At 38.8% G+C, this 19354-nt stretch overlaps 1 protein-coding gene across 13 annotated transcripts in view; it reads left to right on the top strand.

The window, feature by feature from the left end:
• Window positions 1–17317, top strand: part of VPS41 (VPS41 subunit of HOPS complex) — a 240507-nt gene extending 223190 nt beyond the window's left edge. For 7 of the 13 annotated variants that reach the window (XM_036247661.1, XM_036247665.1, XM_036247666.1 and 4 more), the window contains 4 exons: window positions 411–510; window positions 624–668; window positions 15684–15763; window positions 16311–17313. In XM_036247661.1, coding sequence (XP_036103554.1) covers window positions 411–510; window positions 624–668; window positions 15684–15763; window positions 16311–16391 — 306 coding nt within the window. In that variant the 3' untranslated portion in view covers window positions 16392–17313. Of the gene's footprint in view, window positions 1–410; window positions 511–623; window positions 669–15683; window positions 15764–16310 lie in introns of all 13 variants that reach the window. The other 6 variants (XM_036247674.1, XM_036247671.1, XM_036247673.1 and 3 more) reach the window with 2 other exon arrangements.
• Window positions 17318–19354: the final 2037 nt, after the last annotated feature.

Genomic DNA, 19354 nt, shown 5'->3' with positions numbered 1-19354 from the left:
CTGTGCACTGGTCTGTGTTGACACAGGGTGTTCACTGGTCCGATGGTGCCAGGTGTACTGGTGGACTCAGGATGCTGGGCCCTAGAAGCTCCTACTGCCTTCTCCCAGGGAAGACCCGGGATCTTCTAAAATGGTGGGACCTCCCTGCGGTACAGGGAGAAGCACCCTGAAGAGCCGCTTGTCATGGTAGCCAGCTGCTTCCTGTCCACAGCACAGGAACCTTCTGCTCTGCATCTCTGCACTGTACAAGTTTGGTCATCCACCTTCATGTCCACTCATACTGTCACACAAAAGCTCACTCACTCACACACTCACTCACACTCCTTCAGGTCCTGCCCGCCGCCATCTTTTTCCTGTATTTTCATTTGAGTCTTCTTAAGGTGACTTTTCTTTTACAATGTGTGCATTAGATTCTGCTTCGTGAAGGCTGCAAGAAGATTCTAGTAGCTGACTCTTTGTCTTTACTTAAGAAAATGCATCGAACTCAAATGAAAGGCATTCTGGTCGACGGTGAGTAAAATTGAAATAATTATATTAGAACTATACGCCTTGCTTTCAGAAGACACAGAGCAGATAGAAACAAGAAACAGTGTGTAATCTTAAGTGTACATGTTTCTTTGCAGAGGAGAACATCTGTGAATCGTGCCTTTCCCCTGTTCTTCCATCAGGTAAGGTGGTTAGGAGGGGAAAAGAAATCTCCAAATATGTGTTAATAATGAGTGGAATTTTTTTTTTTAATTTTTTTTTCCTTTATTGATTTTAGAGAGAGAGGAAGTGAGTGGAAGAGAGATAGAAACATCAATGAGAGAGAACATCAATTGGCCGCCTCCTGCATGCCCCCACTGGGGATTGGGCCCACAATCTGGGCATGTACCCTGACCAGGAATTGAACTGGTGACCTCTTGGTGCATGGGTCGACACTCAACCACTGAGTCACAGCAGCTGGATGATGAGTGTAATTTTTATGAAATTATATTGTGACTTTCAGCTCACAACTTGACTCAGTTGCATGCTGGTGGTGCTATTCTTTAGAGCTGAGTATCTCAAACTGTGGAATACATTGGCATCACCTGGCATGCTTGTCAAAACCAAGAATGCTGGTCTTACCCACTGAGGTTCAGATTCAGTGATTCCAGGGTAGGACATGAGAATTTATATTTCTAACAAGTTCCTAGGTGATGTTGATGCTAATGGTTCAGGGTCAAACTTGGAGAAGGACTGCTCTAGAATAAAGCCAAATAAAATGAAAACTTACCATCAATGTGTTTAAGTTCTAAGGTTGAAGAACCATGTGTGTTTGCGGAGGGGGGCTGGATTTCTTATATGTAGCTTTCCCTTTTCTTTAATTTTTTTTTTTTTAATCCTCACTCGAGGATATTTTTCCATTGATTTTCAGATAGAGTAGGAGGGAGAAAAAGGGAGAGATGTGAGAGAGACATATCAGTTGGTTGCCTCCCACATGACCCCAACCAGGGCCAAGAATTGAACCACAACCAAGATATGCTTCTTTCACAGGAATCAAACCCATGTCTCTTCAGTCCATGGGCCAACGCTCTAACTGCTGAGTCAAACGGACCAGGGATAAATTTTTTATTATACAATTTTGGCACCCAAATTACATCAGATTTCAATGGAAACATAATTCTCTCCCTCCCCCCCCCCCCCCCCATCTAATTGGAATGGTGACTGCTTAAGAGTCATAAGCAGTTCTTGGTTTATTTATCTTCATGTATAATCAGAGCACCTTATATAGGATCATATAACATGAGAAGAGGAAAGTTCATAATTTAAAAGTAGAAATTAAAGAACATTTGTCAGGATGCAAAAAATCCCTTTTTGTTTTCTAATGTAAATTGAACTTAGAGAAATACTAAATGGCCTAGTTGATATAGCATTTACTTAGCTTTAAGGGATTATTTAATTTGGTGGGAGCATAAGTTTTTCCACTTAGGATCTTTTCTAGAGCAAATAAATAGGTTTGGATTTTAATTGCTTATTTTACAAACCGCAGTGGGCACAGTGAAAAAAGTGAGCTTTTATAGTGTTTTAACAGAAAGAGACCGCATACACCTGCACTGTATAGTTAGATTAAATTTCTGCAGAAGTACAGCACAATGTGAGTCACGGCCTAGGGTTTAACCCAGCTCTGCCCTGAAATCAGTGGATGGTTTTGACAAAGGCAGTAGTGAACTGGCAGAAAGCATTTTTCTAAAGCCACAAAACTGACCTCAGTATGTGGTGTGCAGACAGTTCTGTGTAGGAGAGGGGTTCAGGAGATGGGAATGCACATACACATACTGATTCTAGTTTTTAAAATAAATGTTATTAAACTTGCTATGAAATTGTCCCTAGTTTATAGTTGTAGTAAATGATGTAATGGCCAAGCAAGTAACTTGTGAGTCATGTGACAACACTATTGTAATATCTGCTTTTCATTTGATCACCATCCCAAATCAGAAATACATTTATAAATAAATAATCCTCCTAAGGCAGTACATTTAACTACAGCTGGACTTACATTAAGACTGGTTTGGATGGTGAACACACAATACAACATACAGATGATGTACTATAGAATGTTACACTTGAAACCTATATAATTTTATTAACCAGTGTCACCCAAATAAATTCAATAAAAATTTTAAAAAGAAGATTGCTAACAAATGAAGAAAAAAAAGCCTAGTTTAAGATATAGGTCCAGCCCTGGCCAGTTTGGCTCAGCTGTTAGAGCATTGGCCCACAGACCAGAGAGTCCTTGGTTTGGTTCCCAATAAGAGCACGTACCTCAGTTGCAGTTTGTCCGTGGCCCCGGTTGGGGTCGTGTGGATGGCAGCCACTCGATGTGTCTCTCTCACATCGATGTTTCTCCCTCTCCTTCCTTTCTTCCTCCCACTCTAGCTAAAGATGAATGCAAAAATGTCCTCGGGTGAGGATGAAAATAAAAAAAAAGACATAGGTCCAAGGTGACAACAATGTAGTAGAATGCTGAACTTACCTCCTCCCATGAACAAACTGAAATATACACGTATAGAGAGAGTAAGTTACTCCTGATAGACAACTGAGTGCTGAATTAACAGCTCTGAACAACAAACTAGTTAAAGAGAACAGAGAAGGCTGAGAAAGCACAGGAGCACTCCTGGAGCATGAAAACCATCTGGGTCAGAGGTGCTGAAAATCACCATTGTTGACATCCCCCTCCACCTCCACAGAGTGAACAGGAGCTATATCCAGATGCTCTGACCCAACTGCAAGGTCAACGCAGTACATTCCCTGACACATCACTTGAGCCTTTTCAGCTTTAGACAAAAGGAACCTGACCTTCCCACATAGACCTGCTCCAGCTTGGTATGCCATTGCCCCGGATGCACTTGCTTGGCTCTAACTGGCCTGCCAAAGCCACCCAGCAGACATAGCTTATACAGAGGCCACTTCTACATGAGGCACTTTTTTTAGACTGAGGAAGATGGCCATTTTTTCTTAATTTATATAAACAAACATAGGAAGTTGAATTAAATGAAAAAACAAAAGAATATCTCTAATGGACGAATATGAAAAGTCCCCTTAAGAAAACCCTAAGGATATGGAGACAAGTAATTTACCTGATAAATAATTCAAAGAAATGATCATAAGGGTGCTCACCAAACTTGAGAGTAGAATAGAGGAACTTAGGGAGAACTTCAACAAAACCAAGAAGAGCTGAAGAATACAATAACTGAAATGAAAAATACATCAATAATAGATTCACTTATACAGAAGAATGGATCAGTAACCTGGAAGACATACTCGTGGAGATCAATCAGATAGCAAAACTAAAAAATAATTTTAAAAAACAAAGAGTTTAAGGGACATCTGGCATAACATCAAGCATGCAAACATTTGCATTATAAGGGACCCAGGAGGAAAAGAAAGAGGGAAAGGAACAGAAACTTTATTTAAAGAAATATGGCTGGAATTTTTGCTAACCTGCAGGAGGAAACAGACATCCAGGTCCAGGAAACACAGAAAGTTTTAAACAAGATAAACCCAAAGAGAACCAAACCAAGAAATATTATAATTAAAGAGACAAAAGTTAAATATAAAGAGACAATCCTGAAAAAAGCAAAAGGAAAACATCTAGTTACATACAAAGGAAACCTCAAAAGGTTAGCAGCTGATTTCTCAGGAGTGTTATAGGCCAGCAGGAAGTGGCAGGACATCTTTAAAGTGCTGAAAGAAAGAAACCTACAACCTAGAATAATTTACCCAGCAAGATTATTCAGAATTGAAGGACAGATAAACAGTTTCCCTAATAAACAAAAACTAAAGGATTTTATCCCCATTAAACCAGCTTTACAAGTATTATTAAAGGGCCTCTTTCAGCAGAAAAGGAAAGGCCCTAACCAGAAATAAGGATAGATGAGGAAGGAAAAGTATCATGGGTAAATCCAAATATTTAATAAATATAGTGAATCAAACATTTAAATGGCTACTATGAAGGTCAAAACACAAAAGTACCAAACTCAACTCAAACTAAAATAAGTAGTTAGGAGATATATAGCACAAAAACATCTAAAATATGACATCAAAAACCTAAAGCATGTAGAGGGGTACAAATGTAGTCCTTTTAGAATATATATTTGGACTTTATAAACACCTATCAGCTTAAAATAAGCGGCTATCAATATAGAATGATATACATAAACCTTATGGCTACCACAAACCAAAAAACTACAAAAGATACACAAAGACTAAAGAGAAAGGAACCCAAACAAAATACTAAAGAAAACTAGCAAACCACAATGGAAGGGAACAAGAAAAGGAGAAACGAAAAGAATAGAACTTTAAAAATCAAATAAAAACGGTTAATAAAATGGCAATAAGCATATACTTATTATAATTACTTTAAATGTAAATGTAGTAAATGCTCCAATAAGAAGACATATAGTGGCTGGCTGAATGGATTTAAAAAAAAAACAACTAAAACATGACCTATATATGCTACTTGCAAGAGACTTCAAAGAACATATATAGAACAAAAGTAAAGGGATATAAATAGATATTCCATGCAAATGGAAATGGAAAGAAAGCTAGGAGAGCAGTACTTATATTAGACTAAATAGACTTTAAAACAAAATATGGGAGGAAAAAGGAAAAGACAAAGAAGACATAAAAATAAAAAGAAAAGAATGTTACAATTGTAAATATCTATGACCTAACATAGGAGCACCTAAATATATAAAGCAAACATTATTGGACACATAAAGGGAGAGATTCAGTAATAGGAGGGGATTTTAATACCCCATTCACATCAATGGATAGATCATTGAGACAGAAAATTAATGAGGAAATAATGGCCTTAAATGTCACATTAGACCAGGTTGACTTAATATACATTTATAGAACATTTCATCCAAAAACTTCAGAATACACAATTTTTCAAGTGCACATGGAACGTTCGCCAGTATAGATCACATATTAGGCCACAAAACAGGCCTCAGTAAATTTAAGAGGGATGAAGTCATAACAAGCAACTTTTCTATCCATGATGGTGTGAGAGTAGAAATCAAGTACAGGAAAAAAACTGGAAAAAACAAATACATGGAGACTAAACATGCTACTAAACAACCAGTGAATCAAAGAAGACATCAAATAGGTATTCAAAAACTACTTTGACACAAATGAAAATGAAAACACAACTTTTCAAAATGTATGGAATGCAGCAAAAACAGTTCTAAGATGGATGTTCCCAGCTATACAGGTCTACCTCAGGAAACAAGAAAAATGCCAAATAAACAATCTAATTCTACACCTATAGGAAATGGGGGGGGGGGGGGGGGGGCGGGGGGAGAAATCCAAACTAAACCATAGGAGGGAAATAATTAAATCAGAATGGAAATAAACAAAATAGATATTGAAAAAATAGAAAAGTTCAATGAAACTAAGTTGGTTCATTGAAAAGAAACAATATTAACAAACCTTTTGCCAAACTGATCAAGAATAGAAGAGAGCCCAAATCATAAATGAAAAAGAAGTTAACTAACACCACAGAAATACAAAAAAATTATTAAACAATACTTTGAACAATTATATGCCAACAAATTTGACATATAATGGATGTATTTGTTCCAAGGCTCAACAAGGAAGAAATAGAAAATCTAAACATAGCAATTACTAGCAATGAAATCAAAGAAGTAATTTAAAAACTCCCAACAAATAAAGGTCCAGGACCAGATGGCCTCAGAGAGGAGTACTACCACACATTTAAAGAAGAATCAATCCGATCCTTCTTAAACTGATTTAAAAATTAAAGAAACACTCCCCAAACTCATTTTATGAAGCTAGCATTACCCAGCCTCTAAAACCAGACAAAGTCATTACAAAAAAAAGAAAATTATAGGCCAATATCCTTGATGAACATAGATGGCAAAAATTCTCAACAAAATATTAGTAAACCAGACTGAATTATATTAAAAGGATTATATGCCATGACCAACTAGGATATATTCCAGGGATGCAAGGAGGTTTCACAATCAACATGATACATCACATTAACAAAATAAAAGGATAAAAATCATATGATCATCTTGCCCTGGCTGGTTTGGCTCAGTAGTTAGAGCATTAACTCAAAGACCTGAGGGTGATGGGTTTGATTCCCGGTCAAGGGCATGTGCCTGGGTTGCAGGTTTGATTCCCGGCCTTGGTCGGGGTTGTGAGGGAGGCAGCCAATTTATGTGTCTCTCTTACATCAATGTTTTTTTCTCTCTTTTTCTCTCTCCTTCCCACTCTATCTTAAAAAAAAAAAAAAATCTATGGAAAAATATTCTCGGGTGAGGATTAACAACAACAAAAATCATATGATCATCTCAATAGAAACAAAAAAAGCATTTGACAAAATTTAACATCCTTTTATGATAAAAACAGAGTGTGTGTAGAAAGAACATAACTCAGTATAATAAAGACTCTATATGACAAAGTGTGTATAGAAAGAACATAACTCAATATAATGAAGACTCTGTATGACAAACCCCCACAGCTAACATCATACTCTGTTAAAAACACGAAAGCCTTTCCTCTAAGATCAGGAGCAAGAAAAGAATGCCCACTATTACCACTTCTATTCAACATAGTACTGTAAGTCCTAGCTTTAGCAATCAGATAAGAAAAGGAAGAAGTAAAACTCTCATTTGCAGATCACATGATACTTTACGTAGAAAACTCTGAAGACTCTAAGAAAGTATTAGACTTAATAAATAAATTCAGTAAAATTTCGGTATGAAACAAAAATCAATACACAGAAATTTGTTCTGGTTCTATAATCAAGAATGAAAGGTCAGAAGGAGAAATTAAGAAAACAATCTAATTTACAATTACATCAAAAATCATAAAATACCTAAGAATAATTTTAACCAAAGAGGTAAAAGATCTGTACTGAGAAAACTATAAGATTTTAAAGAAACAAATTAGAAGGAATACAAATAAATGGAAGGATATACCATACTCACAGATTGAAAGATTAATATTGTTTAAATGTCATTACTGCCTTAAGCCACATATAGATGCACTGCAGTGCTTATTAAAATACCAAAGGCATTCTTCTCAGAACTAGAACAACTAATCCTAAAATGTATATGGAACCACAAAAGACCCTGAATAGCCAAAGAAGTCTTGAAAAAGAACCAAGTGAAAGTAGACATGTTCCCAGATTTCAAACTATAGTATAGAACTACAATCAAAACAGTGTAGTGCTGGCATAAAAACAGATGTATAGATCAGGGAAATAAAATAGAGAACCCAGAAATAAACTCTTGGCTTATATGGGCAATCTATAACAAAGGAAGCAAAAGTATACAGTGGGGTAAAGACAGTCTCTTAAGTAAGTGGTGTTGGGAAACTGGACAGATAACATGCAAAAAAAATAATGAAATTAGACCATTCTCTAAATTGTACCATATACAAAAAGAAACTCCAAATGGATTAAAGACTTTAAAAGTTAAAGTCCTGAAACCATAAAACTCCTACAAGAAAACATAGGCAGTAAACCCTTTGACATCACTCTTAGCAGTATTTGTTGGGATATGTCTCCTCCAGCAAGGGCAAGAAAAGAAAAAAAATAACAAATGGGACTACGTCAAACTGAAATTTTTTTGCGCAGCAAAGGAAACCATCAACAAAAAGACAACCTACTGAATTGGAGTAGATATTCACAAACGATACATCTAATAAGGGGTTTACTATCCAAAATACATAAGGAACTCATACAACTTAACACTAAGAAAACCAAACAGTCTGATTAAATAATGGGCAGAGAACCTGAATAGACATTTCTTCCAAAAGGACATACAGATTACCAACAGAAATATGAAAAGATAACCTTACTAATCATCAGGGAAGTGAAAATTAAAACCACAGTAAGATATCACATTTTATATGTCAGAATGGCTATCATCAAATAATAAGTGTTGGCGAGGTTCTAGAGAAAAGGGAACCCTTGTGTATTGTTGGGATTATAAATTGGTATAGCCACTATGGAAAAAAGTTATGGAGATTCCTCAAAAACATTAAAAATAGAGCTGCCAAAAGACAAAGCAATTCCACTTCTGGGTATTGATCCAAAGAAAACAAAAACATCAATGCAAAATGACAGATGCACCTCTACTTTTATTGCAGCATTATTTACAATAGGCAAGATTTCAAGCCACCTACATGTTCATTAATAGATGAATAAAGAATACATGGTATATAGACCCTTCCCTCAGATTCAGGCTGGAAGCTCACTTCTCCAAGAAGTTTTCTATGACCAGCCTGACTTCTTTACTCGGCTACTTAGTACTTTTGAAAAAGAGTTTGTTTTGAAGAGAAAAAATGGCGGCAGAGTGAATGGAAGCTACACAGACCATCTCCCAGGACCAAACTGGATTTACAACAAAAATAAAGACAAATCGTCAGGAAGGGGCAACCGAAAAACACCTTGGAGGACCACATAACCAGGGACACCGACTCAATCCTGGTAGGCTTGCGAGGATGCGAGAGGGGGCCGAGAGTCCAGAGTCCGCAGCGGCCTGGGCTGGGACCAGGGGACTTGGCTGGAAGCTGCTGCCGCCTTGGCTGTGTCTCACTACCTCAGCTGAGTCCTGCGAACTCGGCTTGGTACTGTGCCCTCGGCTGGTGCCGCACGGACTCAGCCGGGACCAGGAGACTCGGCTGGAAGCTGCTGCCACCGCAGCTGCATCCCACTACTACGGCTGAGTCCTGCGACCTCGGCTGGGTGCTACGACCTCGGCTGGCTGCTACGACCTTGGCTGGTGCCGCACGGACTCAGCTGGGACCAGGGGACTTGGCTGGAAGCTGCTGCTGAATCAGCTCCATCAGACGACCGCGGCTGGGTCCTGTGGCTTTGGCTGAGTGCCACGACCTCGGCTGAGTCCTGCGAACTTGGCCGGGTGCTACACCCTCGGCCGGTGCCAAAGCCTCGGCCACACTTGGCTGGAAGCAGCGCCCTCAGGTTAAAAGTCCCAGGCGGCTCCATGACACAGAGTCTGGACAGAGGCTAAATTGGCAGCAGCCACTCACCGTGGGCTCCGGCAGAAGGAAGGCAGATGGATTGGAACTGTGTGGGGACACTCGGGTCTTGGAGGGTGTTCAGAGGTTTTGCTGAGTGCAGCCACGCAGGACTGTGGTCATCTTACTCCTTCCCAGGGACCTGGGGAGAGGCGGTGGCCTTTCCCTTGGAGATTGAACCCCACCTGGAGGCCATTGAAATGCTAATTGAGGCCCATTAACAACAAGCATCTGCCCCATCCTTGGGAAATCCTCTTACACTGAGCACCCGAGGAAGTTTTTCAGGCAACTCAGAAACCAAGGTTCTTCAGGTGACCTCTACTAAGAGCCTCCAGGCAAAAAAAAACTAGAGGATAACTACCATTCCCTGAGCTAGCAACACTAACCAGGAAAGCTAAGATTTGACAGTGGTGCTTAAAGTGGGTCCTCCTTGCCTCATCCAAACCCAGGAGAGGGAGCCACAAACAGCAGAACAAGAACACACACAGGGAAAATTTGACAAACTCCAAAGCCCACTGTGATAGCCAAAATGGTGAAAACCAGAAACAAAAGGCAAATGAAAGAACAAGAGACCTCGCCCTGGCCAGTTTGGCTCAGCAGTTAGAGCGTCGGCCTGCGGTCCGGAGAGACCCAGGTTCGGTTCCCGCTAAGGGCACGTACTTCGGTAGCAGTTTGTCCCCGGCCCTGGTTGGTCGTGCGGGTGGCAGCCACTCGATGTGTCCCTTCACGTCGATGTTTCTCACTCTCTCTCCCTTCCTCTCTCTCCCTCCCATTCTATCTGTACAAAGAATGGAAAAATATCCTCGGGTGAGGAAAAAAAAAAAGAACAAGAGACCTCTACCGAAGATGAGATAAATGAAGTGCAGTTAAGCAAGTTAACAGAACTAGAATTCAGAGCCATGATCTTCAGGAAGCTCAACAGCATGTGTAAGGACATGAACACCATGAGTAAAGACATAGAAAGGTTGAAAATCAACAAGTTGGAAATTAAAAACCACCAAGAAGAAATGAAGAATGACATATCACAAATGAAAAACACATGGGAAGGTTTAAAAAGCAGAGTAGAGGAAGCTGAGGACCGGATCAGTGAATTAGAAGACAGGGTAGAAAAAATCAACCGATCAGAAAACCAAAAGGAAAAACCAATTAAAAAACAGGAAGAGAGCTTAAGACAACTGTGGGACAACTGGAAACGTAATAATATTCACATCATAGGAGTCCCCGAAGAAGAAGAAAATGAGCAAGGGATAGAGAATATATTCAAAAAAATAGTGACAGAAAACTTCCCTAATTTGGTGAAGGAAGAAGGCATTCAAGTTCAAGAAGCACAGAGAGCCCCAAGTAATAAGAACCCAAACAGGCCCACACCAAGACACATAGTAAAAAAGTGCCAAAAATTCAAGACAAAGAGAAATTCCTAAAAGCAGCAAGAGAAAAGCAACAGGTTACCTGCAAAAAAAACCCATAAGGCTGTCAGTTGACTTCTCAACAGAAACACTACAGGCCAGAAGGGAATGGCATGAGGTAATCAAGGTCATGAAAAACAAGAATCTGAATCCAAGACTACTCGACCCAGCAAGGCTATCGTTCAAAATAGAAGGTCAAATAAAGAGCTTCCCAGACAAAAAAAGGCTAAGGGAGTACATTAGCACCAAACCAGCACTGCAAGAAATGTTAAAAGGACTGCTGTAATTAGCAGGAGAAATGGGAAGAAAAATAGAACCACACAAAACAAAAATGGCAATAAATAAGTACATATCAATAATCACCTTAAATGTAAATGGATTGAATGCTCTCATTAAAAGACACAGAGTAGCTGATTGGATAACCAAGCATGACTCGTCTATATGTTGTTTACAAGAGACCCATCTCACAACAAAACACTCACATAGATTGAAAGTGAAGGGGTGGAAAAAATTCTTCCAAGCAAACAGAAAGAAAAAAAAAAGGCTGTGGTAGCAATAGTCATATCTGATAAAATAGATGTGAAAACGAAGGCCATAACTAGAGACAAAGAAGGCCACTGCACAATACTGAAAGGTTCTATCCAACAGGAAGATATAACCTTGATAAACATATATGCACCCAATATAGGAACACCAAAATATATTAAAAATCTTCTGGAGGACTTCAAAGGAGAAATCCATAGCAATACAATCGTAGCAGGGGACTTCAACACCCTGCTGACATCACTGGATAGATCCTCTAGGCAAAAAATTAGCAAGGAAACAGAGACTCTAAATGAACCACCAGACAAAAGGGATTTAATAGATATCTACAAAGCATTACACCCCAAAACTACAGAATTCACATTCTTCTCTAGTGCACAGCGAACATTCTCAAAGATACACCACATGTTAGGGCACAACCTAAGGCTACAAGTTCAAGAAGAATGAAATCACATCAAGCATCTTCTCAGATCACAATGGCATGAAACTAGAAATCAATTGCAAGAAGAACATACAAAGACATTTGAACACATGGAAGCTAAATATCATGTTATTAAACAATGAGTAGGTCACCGAGGAGATCAAGGAAGAAATCAAAAACTTCCTGGAAGTCAATGAAAATGAACACACAACAACACAAAATCTATGGGATGCAGCAAAAGCAGTTCTGAAAGGGAAGTTCATAGCACTGCAGGCCTACCTCAAAAAACAAGAAAAATCTCTAATAGACTATCTAACCTCACAACTTAAAGAACTAGAGAGCAAACAAAAATAAAACCCCAGAGCAAGTAGAAGGAAGAAAATAGTAAAGATCAGAGCAGAAATAAATGACATAGAGACAAAAAAAAAAAAAAACACAATTCAAAGGATCAATGAAACAAAGAGCTGGTTTTTCGAAAAGATAAACAAGATTAATGGACCCTTAGCTAGACTCACCAAGAAACAAAGAGAGAGAACCCAAATACACAAAATCAGAAATGAAGGAGGAGAGGTAAGAACTGACACCACGGAAGTACAAAAGATCATTAACAACTACTATGAACAATTCTATGGCAACAAATTCGACAATCTAAACTAAATGGACAAATTTCTAGAAACACATAGTCTCCCAAACCTGGACCAAGAAGAGATAGAAAACTTGAACAAACCAATAACAACAGAAGAAATTGAAGATGTAATCAAGACTCTCCCAGCAAACAAAAGCCCAGGCCCGGATGTCTTCACCGGGCAGTTTTTCCGAACATTCAAAGAAGAACTAACACCCATTCTCCTCAAACTATTTCAACAAATTCAAAAATAAGGAAGACTTCCAAACTCGTTTTATGAAGCCAGCATAACTCTAATTCCAATACCAGAAAAAGACACTACAAAGAAAGAAAACTACAGGCCAATATCCCTGATGAACATAGATGCCAAAATCCTGAACAAAATACTACAAATCAGATTGAGCAATACACCAAAAAAATGATCCACCATGACCAAGTGGGATTCATCCCAGGGATGCAAGGCTGGTACAATATTCGCAAATCAATAAACATGATACACCACATAAATAAAATGAAGAATAAAACCTACATGATCATATCAATAGATGCCTAAAAAACCTTCGACAAAATCCAGCATCCATTTCTGGTAAAAACACTCAGCAATGTGGGAATAGAGGGATCATATCTCAACATAATAAAGGCCATGTATGAAAGACCTACAGCCAACATTATATTCAATGGGCAAAAACTAAAAGCTTTCCCTTAAGAACAGGAACAAGGCAAGGATGTCCACTTTCGCCACTCTTATTTAACATAGTATTGGAAGTCTTAGCCACAGCAATGAGACAGGAAGAAAAAATAAAAGGAATCCAAATTGGAAAGGAGGAAGTGAAACTGTCATTATTTGCAGATGACATGATACTATAAGTAGAAAACCCCAAAGACTCCATCAAAAGTTTACTAGACTTAATAAATGAATTTGGCAAAGTAGCAGGATACAAAATTAATGTCAAGAAATTGATGGCATTCCTATATACCAATGATGAACTCACAGAAAGCGAAACTACGAAAACAATCCCATTTACCATAGCGGCAAAAAAATTAAGATACCTAGGAATAATCTTAACCAAAGAAATAAAGGACCTATTCGCAGAAAACTACTGGTCATTGAAAAAAGAAATAGAGGAAGATATAAAAAAGTGGAAGCCCAGACCTTGTTCTTGGATTGGGAGAATTAACATCATTAAAATGTCCATGTTACCCAAAGCAATCTATAGATTCAACGCAATCCCCATCAAAATACCAACGGCATACTTGACAGAATTAGAACAATTACTTCAAAAGTTCATATGGATCCAAAAAAGACCTCCAATAGCCACAGCAATCTTGAAAAGGAAGAACAAAGTTGGAGGGATCACATTACCAGATTTCAGGTTATATACTACAAAGACACTGTAATCAAAACCTGGTACTGGCACAAAAACAGACATATAGACCAGTGGAACAGAACAGAGAACCCAGAAATGGACCCAAGGCAATATGCTCAATTAATATTTGACAAAGGGAGCAAGAGCATACCGTGGAGTAAGGACAGCCTCCTTAATAAATGGTGCTGTGAAAATTGAACAGCTACATTCAGAAAAATGATACTAGATCATGAACTTACACCCTACACAAGAATAAACTCAAAATGGATAAAAGACTTTAATGTGAGTCATGAATCCATAAAAATCCTAGAAGAGACTGTAGGCAACAAAATTTCAGACATCATACGCAGCAGAATTTTTACTGACACATCACCTAAGGCAATAGAAACAAAGGAGAAAATGAACACATGGGACTACATCAAACTCAAAAGCTGCACAGCGAAAGATACAGTCATCAAAACGGAAATGCTACCCACTGTATGGGAGAGCATAATTGCCAATGATATATTAGATAAGGGGTTAATTTCCAATATATATAGAGTGCTCATATAACTGCACAAAAGGAAGACAAAGAACCCAATTAAAAAATGGGCAGAGGAACTAAATAGATACCTCTCCAAACAGGACATACAAATGGCTAAGAGACATATGAAGAAATGCTCATCATCACTAATCATCAGAGAGATGCAAATTAAAATAACAATGAGGTATCACCTCACACCTGTCAGAATGGCCGCCATCAACAAATCATCAAACAAGTGTTGGCGAGGGTGTGGAGAAAAGGGGACTCTAGTGCTCTGCTAGTGGGAATGCAGACTAGTGCAGCCACTATGGAAAACAATATGGTGTTACCTCAAAAAATGAAAAATTCAACTTCCATTTGACCCAGTGATCCCACTTCTAGGAATATACCCTAAGAAGCCTGAAACACCAATCAGAAAGAATGTATGTACCCCCATGTTTGTAGCAGCACTATTTACAATAGCTAAGATCTGGAATCAGCCCAAGTGTCCATCAGTAGACAAATGGATAACAAAGCAGTGGTACATATACACAATGGAGTACTACGCAGCGGTAAGAAAGAAAGATCTCTTATCCTTTGAGACTACATGGAGGGACCTGGAAAGTATCATCCTAAGTGAAACAAGCCAAACAGGGAAAGACAAATTTCATATGATCTCACTTATTATTATATAATGAACATAACAGTCTGAGGAATGGGGTAATCCCAGAGATGTGGAAGTGGGGTACAGACTGAAAATCCCCAGAAGAGGGGATGGTGGGGAGAGATAAACCACAGAACCTATATGCATGTATGCATGAACAGTGGACATGGACAACAAACTGGGTGGGGACTGGGCAGGGAGTGAGGGGGAGAGGGGAGTCAGTGGGAGGGAAAGGAGAAACATGTGTAACAAAAATTAATAATAAAAAAAGGATACATGGTATATACAATGGAATATTACTCAGCTATAAAAAGGAATGCAGTCTTGCTATTTGTGACAACATGGATAGACATAGAGGGTGTCATGCTAAGTGAAGTATGTCAGAAAGAGAAAGAAAATAGCATATGATTTCACTTATATGTGGAATCTTTAAAAAAAAAAAAAATACCACAAATAAATAAGCAGAACAGACAGATTTATATAGAGAGAGAAAAAACTGAAGGTTGTCAAAGGGAAGGGTGATGAGAGAGGGTAGGGAAAAAAGAAAAAGACTGGTCTTATAGTTTCTGATCTGCTTGTTACATTGAGTCCTTCTCCTTTCCTGCCCTCTATCCCCAGATGCAGCTAAGCCCTTCAGTGTGGTGGTCTTCCATTGCCGGCATATGTTCCACAAGGAGTGCCTGCCTGTGCCCAGTCTGGTGAGTTAGCAGCTAGGCCACCATCAACCAAGGAGAAATTGATGCAGTCAGAAGGAAGTGATAAAAATTGTAGCCTGTGATTTTATGGCTCTGTGGGTTCTCAAAAGTATAATATACTTTTATATCACATAAAAAAATTAATTCATCTAATTCTCAGGTGTAAAAATGTTTAATATAATATACTGAACGTTATAAAATCATATTCATTTAAGTGAATTTGTTCAGGTAAAATTGATGACTTTTGAACTGTAGAACTATTGAGACATGAGATGTGGTGAGAACCATTTTATGTCTTGTACAGCTCTCTCAACTTGATTTTTGTACCATGACACTTTTTTAGTGTCAAGTGATGTTTCTCTATGTCATGTTACACCTGTTTTGCTGTTCTAGATGGAATCCTATGTGAACTAGCAATAATCTCCAGGGAAAGGAGTGACATTTCATAGTGTCCTTCCTGCCCCCTGACTGATTCTTACATAATATTGCTGAATGTGAAAGTGGAAAGAGAAGTTTTTTTTTTAATCTGTGTTTTTACATTACATTTTAGACCTCTCCCACGCAGTTCTGCAACATCTGCAGTGCTAAGCACCGGGGACCAGGAAGTGCCATTTTGGAGATGAAAAAATAGCTCCGTTCTGTTTGTCAGTCCCTTCTCACTGGTCTTTGAAGATGGTTTTCGCACAACAGAAGCAATTGTTGATTGATACAGTGCTGTTAAGAATTTTTTACATGTTTATGTTATTCTTAAGAAAACTACCTTTGTCTTCACCTGTCTATTAGAGTTTTCTCTTTGCAGTTAATAAAGATGTTAGGTGTTTTCCACCATCCATGCCTTGAAATGTTTGGGTTCATGGTCAGTATTTAATCATTTATTTGTTTGGCTCACTATTTATGAATGGAAACATAAGAGTTAGAAATGAGTTTTAGATCCTAGTAATATTGTTTGTCCAGCTGTGGAGAGTTGCTCCCAGTTGTCTGAGCATGGCCAGCGTGGCTGCCCAGCTAGCTCCTGCTGCCTTGGACCTTGTTCTGTATGCTCTGCAATTCTTGTGTTCTAGGTTTGGCTTTTTTATGTCATCAGCTGTGGTTATCTTCTTAGTAGGTGTTTAAAGAAACATTGTGCAAATTGTCACGTATTCGGTGATGTCTGGGTGCCATGAGCTGGCTGACATCATGCAATTTCATGTTGACTAATCACATATTCTGTGTGTCCCAATGACTAGCAGAGTCTGGCCCTGGCCGGCACTCAGCATCTGTTGATTGAATAAATGTTAGTGCTGCACATGTGAAAGACTCACTTTTATTGAGTTGAACAGCTTTGGTCAAGAATTCTGGCACCTTCAGAAGGAATGGAAGAGACTTTCTGCACCTTGAAGTTTGATGAGCTGTGGTTAGGTTTGCCAGAACGGAGGAAATGGGTGATACTGAAGAATCTGAAGGATTCTCAAGAGAAATGGGACTGTCTGATGCTGGAGGATGGGCCTTAACGATGTTTTTCTTCTCTTGAGCGTCCTCTGCCCTCATAGAACATAGTATAGGAAGAGGGGAGAGAATTCACATGTGTGACTGTTTTCTGGTTATTGGCTTCATCTGTCTGGGGTTATATTGCCATCCTCTAATGGGTATAAAAACATGAAAAACATGTACTCACTGCTCTCACTCTCTTAGTCTCATGAACAGGAATAAATGCAGCTTTGTGCTTCTATCTTTTGGGAGAGAGGACAGGATGCTAATGAGTACTGGGCACATACTGACCCCGAAATTGGTGCAGGCATTCCCCCGAGCAACATCTCAGTTAATTCTCATGGCACCCCAAGAAGAATATATTATATCCCTCTGTTTACTGATGAAACCAAAATGTAGAGATGTTATTACAGTGGCAGAAGTGACTGCCTAACTTCAGAACACAGGGCTCTGCTTTAAGAAAGCATAGGGCCATCTGGCAGGTGTGGCTCGGTGGTTGAGCATTGACCCATGCATCAAGAGGCCACCGGTTCGGTTCCCAGTTAGGGCACATTCCCAGGTTGTGGGCCTGATCCCCAGTAGGAGGCATGCAGGAGGCCATTCGATGTTCTCTCTCATCGATGTTTCTCTCTCTCTCCCTCTCCTTTTCTCTCTCTAATATCAATAAAGAAATAAAATAAAAATAAAAAAGAAAGCATAGGGTCAAATTCAAAGGAAATGCACAATATATCTCATTCCATTGGAATTATAAAGAATATTCTCTATTAACCCTGGCCAGTTTGGCTCAGCTGTTAGAGCTTCAGCCTGAGGACCAAAGAGTCGTAGGTTCGATTCTAGTCAAGGGCACGTACCTCAGTTGTGATTCTATCCCCGGCCCCAGTCAGTGTCGTAAGGGAGGCAAATAATGTGTCTCTCACATTGATGTTTCTCTCTCTTTCTCCTTCCCTATCTCCCACTCTATCTAAAGATAAATGGAAAGATATCCTTGAGTGAGGATTAAAAACAAAAAAGAAATATTCTTTATTAGACAACACACTCTGATAGTCTTAAGTATTTAGAACTGGGAAGTTCTTGGTTCTTACTGAATGTAACCCTCAGTCATCTCAGTATTTCCTTATTCTGAGACTAAGTGGTTTTCTGCCACAAAGCTAGTTTTCACTTTTCATTTTTGTTTTAACCATAGAAACCCTTACTTCACACACACACACACACACACACACACACCTCACAGGTAAATCCAATTTGAGTGAGAGGTAAAAAGCCAAGCTACTCCATTTGTATTGGAATAGACAAATGTAGTTGCAAAGAACATGTTTTATGTGCTCTCCTTAAAGCCATTCTCTGAGTGAAACAGCCAAGTTCAAAGTTGTTTTCTGATAGCAGTTTTATTCTGCTTTTGTTTTTAGCCAAAGGGATTTTATACTAGTTAAAGTATGTTCATCTTTGAGAATTTTTGAGTCCTCAATAAATATTTAATTAATTTAATTGTTATAGTGTTAAATTCTGTTTTTTAATATTATAAAAACATTTATGAGCAGTTACTAGGTCTCAGGCACTGTTATAGGTATGTTGTCTCATTTCTTCAGCACACCGACCCCGTAAGATAGCCATCATCATCTTCTTACAGATAAGAACAGAGCACATGAAGCACTTGGTCTGAGGCCAAGTAGCAGGCCAGTGATCCAGCTGCATTCAGCCCATGCAGTCGGCCTTCAGACTCAGGATCTTAACCACTGCATGTTTAAGAGAGTACTTATTTGACCTGTTTTGGTCAGTGTATAAAAAGCAAAATCCACTCTAGTAGCAAAAAGGAATTTCTCATAAAGTTTTGATGGCTTACAGAATCATTGTGAGGACCAAGAACAATATGGAGAGCTTCTGGGAACACCTCTCAAAGCCCCCCAGAATGGCCAAGGGCACCGCTGACCCTCCTCACCACAGGACTGCTGCAACGCAGTGCCAATTGTTATTTTTAACTAAACTTGGAGTAAAAAGTATATGTATTTCTCAATTTATTTTAAAATTCAGTCTTGGTAACACTAAATAAGGAATACTATGTGTGTGGGAGACATTTCTATGTGTTGAATATCACACCAGTTTATTCTGGTTTCTCTTATTAAGATTTGA

The sequence above is a fragment of the Molossus molossus genome, unplaced genomic scaffold (assembly GCF_014108415.1).
Source record: "Molossus molossus isolate mMolMol1 unplaced genomic scaffold, mMolMol1.p scaffold_m16_p_7, whole genome shotgun sequence".
Lineage (NCBI taxonomy): Eukaryota > Metazoa > Chordata > Mammalia > Chiroptera > Molossidae > Molossus > Molossus molossus.
This window is presented reverse-complemented; position numbering and strand designations above follow the sequence as displayed.